General features: G+C 38.4%; 1 protein-coding gene across 1 annotated transcript in view; it reads right to left on the reverse strand.

The window, feature by feature from the left end:
* auh (AU RNA binding protein/enoyl-CoA hydratase) overlaps positions 1 to 9,666 on the reverse strand; it is a 29,232-nt gene extending 19,566 nt beyond the window's left edge. The window contains exons 1-6 of the mRNA XM_053516495.1: positions 9,407 to 9,666; positions 7,520 to 7,587; positions 7,324 to 7,411; positions 7,046 to 7,132; positions 4,587 to 4,679; positions 3,577 to 3,633 (exon numbers count right to left, since the gene is read on the reverse strand). Of these exons, the coding sequence (XP_053372470.1) occupies positions 3,577 to 3,633; positions 4,587 to 4,679; positions 7,046 to 7,132; positions 7,324 to 7,411; positions 7,520 to 7,587; positions 9,407 to 9,620 (607 nt within the window). The 5' untranslated portion in view covers positions 9,621 to 9,666. The remainder of the gene's footprint in view (positions 1 to 3,576; positions 3,634 to 4,586; positions 4,680 to 7,045; positions 7,133 to 7,323; positions 7,412 to 7,519; positions 7,588 to 9,406) is intronic.

The raw sequence follows: 9,666 nt of genomic DNA on the forward strand, positions 1-9,666 counted from the left end.
GTCTCATGGCAACAGACACAGACTAATAAAAAAAATCTGAGGGAGACTTGATACATGATCACCCCTTCATTGGGAAATTGCAAACATGAATTAAAAAAAAAAAAAAGCAGGGGCCAAGACTACAGGAAAGCAAATCAAGCTGGTACTCTGGGTGGCAGGGATATTATTACTCATTCCCATGTCAATCCCAGAGATATAAGCCAATTAATGACATCTGTGGACTTATGTATGCGGAAGAGCACAGTTGTCTGTGTGTGTTCCAACTGCCCTATGCTGCCCTGCATGAGCAGCAGTTTGAAAAGATAAAACTGGCTTCACAAGTCGTGGAGGTGCTAGCCTTCACCCTTTCTGGTTGGAAAACTATTGTATGACAGGAGAGAGCTACTTGGTGGGTGGAAACTGGCAAAATGACCAAGCTGTGAGAAAAACAGGGTAGAAAATAGCTCCCTGGCTGGTGAGTCTATGCTAACATGCTCACCTCTGATCACGAACTGTGGGTAGCGTGGTGGTCGAATGACAAAGCTCACATGCATGGTTTGGGTTGCTGGGACTTTGTGACAGCATAAGATCAATCCAGGAAAGCAATCAGTAAATGTTGATCTTAGATGTTGGGGACTATACTAGGACGCCCCTGAGCAGCTCGTGCTAGATGTGTATTAACCCAAGATCTGCTGGGGAACTTATATCTCACAACATCTGGGAATTCCCTAGATGGAGCTGGCCAAGAAAAAATGCCTAGGCTACAAACATAACGCCCACTATGCAAAGGTGAAAAAAAAAAAATAAATGAATGAAAAGCAAAATCCCTACTAGAAAAAAAAAACAAAGTCTCTATGATTCATTTCTACAGTGCTTCCAAGCCAAGATGTTATTCCCAGATGAACAGCTAACATGCCATATCAACCTGTTCTTATAAAATGCTATAACACACAACATGATGGTGCCACTTAATATAAATTCCTTGGGAAGATGTTCAGCAGGGTGCAAGCTGCAAGGAGGAGAAGCTGAAATGTCACAAGCCTGATCCTCCAGGCAAAATAGGAAAGGAAAAACAAAGGGCACCTGGATATACATTTAAGACGGCACCCAAGTCAATAGACGAAGCACTGCCATACTGTAAGTCTAATTAAAACATGACACTTTCCTGACATTAACAGCATCGTTCACAAAACCGCAGCCTATGAGGATCACTGGCCTTTTAACTCTGATAAAATACAAGGCAGAGGCCCCGTGTTCAACCTAAACCTATTAAAAGTCTCATAGTGCTGAATGTCATCTCCATGTGATCGTGTTACAAAAATGTGTTCCCAGCGACCCCAATGAAAAAAAGGAGTAAATCACACCTCATAGTTATGACTGCTCAACATGTGGATGTAAAACATTCCAGCTTTCTTGGTACTCATTTTTCAGGTCTTGATGCCAGAAACAGATAGGACTCTGTTTGGTGGCTTGTTATATATTTATTTTTAGGATGCAGCGACAGAACCAGTAATCCTGCTTTATTAAAAATTCCTTAGATAATGCTTAGCAGTAGACAAGGATTGACCCATTTCCTCCAAACCCACAATTCATAAACATGACCTTATGGAACTGTTGTTTGGTTTGCTGCTGTAAACTGCTGAATGTTCAGCAAACAGTTGCAGGCAGATTGTGTCAATTCTTCATTAACATACAAAGACAAACAGTGGAGCAAAGACAATTGGACAGTAGGACTCTGCAGTCTAATGTGATTCACATAGGAATGGGAATCATCAGTCACCTCCTGTTACGATATTATTCCGATACTTAGGTGTCAGTTTGCTTAAAATTGCATTTCTGGCCTCCGAGGGGCGGTGGTAAAGTGCTTGCCCTATCATTCGGAGATCGCGAGTTCGATTGATGCTGTAACCTCTCGCAGCCGGAGGTCTAGAGAGAGCTGATTGGCCGAGCTCTCTTACGGGGGAGAGATAAGAGCTACTTTGTGCTCCCACATTAATCACGGCTCTACAGCCAATCTGTGAGCTTGTGCTAGAGGAAGGAGCAGATAGTGCTGTCCTCCAAGTGTGTTACGCCCCCCCCCCTTATTTATTCTAAATAAGCTTAGCAAATAGTTCACTTCTTCAGCACAGACAACACAGAATGAAAATGTGTTAATAGGTTAGAGTGCACTACCTGGAGGATTCTAAAGAAACAGTGAAGTTTTACCTACTCAAGCGCCTCCAAAGTATCAAAACTTTTTTTTTTTTTTTATAACCAAATGTCTCAGCATCACGCGTCACAACGAATCGATTATAAAATTCGTGGCCAACGCTTTTAGTAATCGATTTTTATCGATTTAATAGATTCGTTGTTGCAGCCCTAATTTTAACATGAAAAATTACTGCTGGGGTACATCATCTAATCAGCAACCATGTGGCATCCACAAAGTGCAATAAAAAACATGCAAATACAGAACAAGAAAAGTAATTTGGTGTGGAACAATGTGATCTCTGTGACTTTGACCATGGCATTGTTGTCTCTGTCTGCTTTGACCATTTAAGAAACTTATTAACAGAGATTTTTATGGACAAGTGTTTAAAATTTTCACAGAATGGTGACAGAAAAGGGCTTTGTTAAAGAAAGAGGTCGGCACAAAGCGTTGACCTCAACCTGACCAAACACTTTAATTGGAGCAGTGACTGCATGACAGACCTTCTTGCACAATACAAGTTTGAACACACCTTCTGTTCTTTTTTTTTATTTTTCCGTTTTCCTTTTATTTTTATTGTTTTCTACATTGTGTAATAATACTAAAGACTTTATGAAATTATGACTGAACAAATATAAAATTATCTACTCAACAAAAAGAAACTGTTAAAAACATGTTAAATAACCAAAAAAGGAGGTGTTGAGTGCTTCTTGTCTGCTATTCCCTAATAGTCCAGTCCAACTCATCCCAAACCATCTCAATTGTGTTTAGACCAGGTGATTATTGAGGCCAGGTTATTTAATGCAGCACTCCATCACTCTCGTTCTTGGACAAATAGGCTTTACATAACCTAGAGGTGTGTTTGGGGTCATTGTCCTGTTGGAAAACAAATGATGGGTAGTTGACCCTCTCTACGCCTAACAAAGACATGGCAGTTAAAACCAAAAATATTAAATTTGAACTCATTAAATCAAAAAAGGAGAAAAAAAAAACAAGGTGTGTCCAAACTGTGACTTGTAATGTTGAGTAAAAAAGGAAAATATGTGTTATTCATCAGATGTCCACATACTTTTGGCCACAAAGTGTAACATAAATAACCACTGCGTGTAGAAAATCTTTTTTTAGAAGGATGTTGAACCTTGAGTGCGCTACAACAGCTGAAAACAACATGTTCAACTCCTGTCGGCTAAGAACAAGACTGCATATTAGATTTAGAGCATATTCATATCAAACGTTCCATATAGACCAAGTCTAATAAAAAAAAAAGGACAAAATTTTACATTTAGTGCATAACAGGTCATAAAAGTATAAATGCTATAAAGGATTACATTAATATGAAACTGTTGGGATTGACTGCATCCATTTGTTAAGACAAAAAAAAAAACTAAAACACATGAACTAAGACTTACCTGCCCCTGGAATGATGGCTAGTTTTGTTTCAACCAGTCCCATTTTAGCAGACGTAGCTACATAGAAAGGGAAAGGGTAAAAATATTTATTCATAAATATTCATTCTTGTATTTTCAGCACCTCCTACATTCCATAATTGGCCTCTCCAAAAGAGAATTACAAAGTCATACTATATTAGGTGAAATTAAATTCTATCCAAGGTGTTTCTAAAATAGCATCCCTCTGGTGGTAACAGGAATGAACCCTAATATAAATAGATTTATAACACTAAAGAAATCAACATGTGCTTTAAGGAGCATCAATGATGAGTGTGAAAGCATATGGCGTGTCATTTCTGTTAAGTGGGATATGTGCTAAGACTTCACGAGCAGATTTCCAAGCCCAAACTTGGGTGTGTGAGATGAGAAAGCAAGACATCTGCTCACTGTCAGTGCAATATGTGGGTGTTAAAACTCTCTCTCTCTCTCTCTCTCTCTCTCTCTTTTTATCTCACACACAGAGAGTGGGTAAACCAAAATGGCATCTTTACTATCAGCGCTGTTTAGGGTTCTAACCCACACGCGAGTTACACATTAAAAAGAAATCCCACGTAAAATGTCTTGGTATGGAGTTGGGCCATTAAGAGCCACCAGTAACACCAAGTCTCTGGACCTGCGCTGGTACAAAGAGGACCCTTCCCCAAGATATTCCCTTATTTAGTGTTTCAGTGATACTGATGGAGAGCAAGTCATTTAAAAACCTCCCATAAGCAACATCATATGATGTACATCTTTATCATCCATTGAGTTCTTCTGCCCTGTGAATGGGAACAGAGTCATCTTGCACACGACTACGCAAAAATAAATGCCCTCTATAACATAACAGCCCCAGGTTTTTTCCTGTCTGTACATAATATTTCTTAGTGTAATGTAGTCTGGATTTAACATTGACGTCTTATGTGTAGAAATAAACTCGCAATCATCAACACTTTTATATTTAATAAACAGTTGGCGTAGAAAATGTGTATTACCTGCTATTCTTATGTCACAGGCCAGAGCCATCTCAAGTCCTCCCCCCAGTGCTGCTCCATCAATAGCTGCAATAGTCGGCATGGGTAGATTACCTAAACGCATATGGAAGGAAACGGAGCATTAGTTAATGTTTTTAAAATTTAATACTCCATGGTAGTTTTTTTTTTCTCTCAGTTGTCATTTCATAATTTATACTGCACACATTTCACTAAGTGGTATACCACAATCAGCATACAATGGCATGATGGAAACTTTATTATTATTTTTTTATAGAATTTCTTTTTTTTAAAGTAACTTATTACAGAAACATTTATTTAAAAAAAACATTCACTTGTGTTTTTAACTTCTTTAAAATTTTGTATTAACCAGGGATTAAACAAGCCAATTATGTGTGTTAAAGAAGCTCAGCTTTAATAAAATGGCACATTTGGAGTTAAAAATGGCACATTTTGGAATTAAATAAAGGAATTTTATGTTATTTCAGAGTTAAATATGGGACCTTTAAGGGATTAGATTTTATTCAATGCGGGGTTCGTCTTGAGATTATAAATTGCAGTTTTAGTACTGTATGTTCTGTTTTTCTGTTTGTTCTTGGCTGAAGTGTTAATACTTCAAATAAACATGAACCATAATTTAACACAATCTCATTTAAGGCCTAGGAGCCTCTCAAACTCTGGCAACTTAACAATATCTAGTTGAAAATTAAAACATAAAAAAAAATCCACAGTTTACTCAGTATGTAATAGATCGGATCACACTACAGTCCTATTGAATGCTTTATTATCTTTGGTCATGTGTCTATATATTTTTTAAATAATAATTTATAAAAAAAATTTATAACAGCACCTCTAACAAGCTCTAGTTCCAGCTGCAAGGGTTATACCAATGTATGTGTTTAAATAAATTGTATTATAACAGCTTACACAGAAACCTTACATGAATTTATTAAAACTTATATAACTGTTGATATAGCGATGCTTTCTGTGATATATTTAGCTTTAAAATTTTACAGGAGTCTCATGCAGCAATTTTTTTTTTAAATCCATCATTGGTGGTTTGTGTAACATGACAAGTTGCATGTTTTTCTTATTAACTAAACAACTGTATATTTCATATCGTATGTAACAAACCTTAAATTCTGCAGACATATCATAACATTAAACAAATATAACAATAAAAAACAAAAAGCTATGAGTAATTGCAAAAAGTTGTACTGTTATAGAATATTATCAACCTTGCAGTAGGCTGTATCAAACTGAGACATTATTGTTTACTGTACTTCTTCCAAGGTAAAATATAACTTTGCGTTTAGGGTTGTTTATCTCAAAAGCATACATAAATATAGTTCTCATGAACCCATGAACACATTTATGACTGTTGGCAGGTAAAGAAGAGCAACATCTGGTCCTCACTCTGGCAGATGGCTCATAGTGAGCAGAATTAAGAGATGTGTTTCCAAGCCATTTCCTGAAGGGATAAATAAAATCTGAAGTGTCTGAGACATCTATCATTCATCATTTTATGATAATCTATCTTAGAAACAGTTTGTCTTAGTGAAGCAATGCATTGCATACTCCTTCACATTCACAGTGATGCACTTAAACATGATTCTACTTGACTTGGGCTTAGATTAAGGGTAAGGCAACACTGCTTTGAAGTTAAAATCAAGTCTTTATGAGAATGGGTTGATTAAGTTATTATGTGAAAGTTGTTGGAAAGGCAGTGCAGAACAAAACCAGACAAAGGAAGGGCATGAGGTTGATGAACATGCATTAAACTGGAGTTCTAACATCGTTTTTATGGAAACTGCCTTGAGTTTTATAGCCGCATTAAACACTTACAGTATGTTCCAGAACAGGAATGTGTTCTTATCGTATTGCCAAATATAAACTACTTTCACAATAAGCAAATAAAGATGTAAAAAGAAAACAACTGATTCTGGTAGTTAGCGGATAATCGCTTTTAGGAGGGTGAGTCAAAAAGGAGCTTTACTTTTTTATGGGCAATTTGGGAACGCCAATTAGCCTAACCTGCATATCTTTGGACTGTGGGAGGAAACTGGAGTACCTGAATAAAAACCCACTAAGCACAGGAAGAACATGCAAACTCCATGCACACAAACACGGGAATCGAGTCGGGAATCAGAGCCGGACCCTGGAGGTGCAAGGCGACAGTGCTAACCACTACACCACCATGCCGCCATGAGTACAGTGATATTGGAAAACTATCAACTTTAGGTGGTAATAATAACTAAACCTTGCTCCATTCCACATCACATCAATCTGTTGTTTAGAATCACTGAAACCCTCACTTATATCAGTGACAAGTTTCATTTTATTGCACATAATTTTGTTGGTTATGTATGCACACATTTTGAAAAATTTAAAACTGCTTTAAATTATGACTGGTACTTATTATAGATTATGTGACAACAGTAATCACCTTCAGTCTAACTTACCTAATTCTGTAATAAGTGCTCTTGCTTTAGAGACAAAAGGCCCAACTTCACTTTGATGCATTTTGGCTCTTTCTTTCAAGTCAGCACCTGTTTATGGAAACATGAAACCATTACTATTGGGGCTGTGACAATTATCACTTACATGTGCTAACATTAAACAAAGCGCTGTAGTAAATTAATCCACACTGTCGAGCCCTAATTAGAGCTAACATCACATGCTTCCTCCCTGAGGAAAAACTAAGCTTGTAGAAGAACTAAGCTGAGACTAAAATAAATACCTGCACAGAAGACTTCGGGCACCATGCTGCACAAGATGACAGAGCGCACTTTATTGTTTTTTTTCACTGATTCAACAGCTTCAGACATCTAATGGAAATAATGAATCGATAAAAAAAAGCAAAATCACCCACTGTTCAGCAAAAGTGACAAGTGATGCATACATAAGAATTTGAGTTAAATGCACATGATACTTACCATCTTAACAAGACTTTTACTGATAGCATTTTTAGCTTTAGGTCGATTAAGGCCAAAGATGACGATTCCTAAAATGATAGATAACCTCAATAAGCGAAAACCATGCTGTATCACAATCAAAGTTTTGATCATTTTTACACATAAAATCCTTTTTGTTTGTTTTGTTCAGGAGTTTGTTTAAACCAGGTTTAAATAAAATTAAATAACTCATGAACTCTGTCTTTATTTCAATAATAGAATTATTATATGATAACTTCATATGCAGGAATACATTTTCACTTTATGCATCCTGATGCCCCTCTGGACACAAATCAAGAAAGAGTTTCTGAGAAATTATTTCAACGGATGAGTGGCCTTACCTTCCTACAGCACATGGAACCATTTCTGATAGAAAAAACTTTTGTTGTACATACAGCCTAACTCAAATGAGCAACGATTGACAGACACGGTTGACAGACACAGTGCAAGAGTATATTGTGTCAAAAATTATAGACAGCAGTCTTGACTTTCCAAATAAAACAACTTTTTCATTAAATAAAATTAAATTTTCATGCATGATCTCAGTAGCAGCCCAGTGGTGCAGTGGGTAGAGCTGTAACCTCACAGCTTCAGGGTTGGATCAGGAACATCTGTGTGGGTTTAGTTCCCTGCCATCAACCAAAAAAAATTGATGGCAGTAGGTTTACTGTTATACCAGGTAACTAATAGATGCATACATGTATGATCCCGCATCCGGCGTAAAACCTGTGGTCCGCTGTGGCGACCCCTTCGACAGGAGCAGCCAAAAACTAACCACTTGTAACAAGTCACAAAGTTGCAGATGAGTGTGTAAGATGTTATGCAATATAATGCAACACCAATAAGATTATAGGAGTTACTTTGCACAACTGGACAACTGGGCATTGGTGGCTCAGTGGTAGGTTTCTTGCCTGCTATGTGGAAAGACCAGGTTCAGTTCGCACTTAAAGCCCAAACCCCAGCCACTTGATGCAGTGCCGGTCCCAAGCCCGAATAAAATATGAGTGTTGCGACAGGAAGGGCATCCGACGTAAAACCTGTACCAAGATTTCGACCGGATCGAATGGTCCTTGACAGGATCTGACATGCAGAAACATTAACAACAACTTATACCAGGTCACCGAGTTATAAATGAGAGTGGATGACCTCATGCAATGGAATGTGACACCAACCAGGTCATAGTAGTTGCTTTAAGTTGGACAAATGGGCATTGGTGACTCAGTGGTCAGGATTTCTCGACTCAGGAATAATTCGCACCCAATGCCCAAACACCCAGCCACTGAATGCAATGCCAGTTCGAAGGCCAGATAAAATGGGACGGTTGCATCAGGGAGGGCATCGGGCTGTGCCAAGTTGTTGCAGATCGGACGTGTCTGCTGTGGCAGGAGCAGCCGAATGACCAACAACATTAAGATGGATGAACAGACGAATTACTGAATAAATTAATGAATTAATTAACAATACAAAAACTCAGCCTTGCAAAAACGACAACTCGTCTTCTTTAACATGCATTTTTGGTATTATTGTCCATATTGATTTATTTATTTACTCAGATATTAGCTTGAGCCTTCTAAGAACAACTCTAGAGGTCATCCCTGACTCTCCAGTGACCTATAAGGAGATTTGCAGTGATCATAGTGAGTGATTTCCCCCTATGACAGGTACTTGATCAGGTCAGTGTGTCACATCAGGATCTCACACAACCCGACTTTCTCGCATGCTTAAGTGTTTAAAAGAACAAAACTACTCCGCGCTGGCTTTGTGTTTATTTGTTGTTGTTTTTGTTTTCTTCAAATAAACGCACGGATATGTAAAATGGATCGCAGAAACAACACCCCGACTACGAAAGGCTAGCGATAGCGTCTCTACCTGAGTCATCTCCGTCCAAATACCTAACGCTCAGGTCATTAGCGTCGGAGCTAAACCGCCGCAAGCCGCCATGCGCCGCCCAGCACGCGCGTCCCGCACTTCCGGCTGCAGCGCGTTGCATAACATCTTGAAATCTGCAAATGTAGTCGCGAGTCGTCGAGGTTTGGGGCCGAAGCGTCTGAAAAACCACTCTAGACCCGACGAGAAGCGCCATACCGCTTCACTGCAGTGTATGTGTTTTGACTTTCAACCTTGAACTG

Source organism: Clarias gariepinus, chromosome 17, assembly GCF_024256425.1.
Source record: "Clarias gariepinus isolate MV-2021 ecotype Netherlands chromosome 17, CGAR_prim_01v2, whole genome shotgun sequence".
NCBI lineage: Eukaryota > Metazoa > Chordata > Actinopteri > Siluriformes > Clariidae > Clarias > Clarias gariepinus.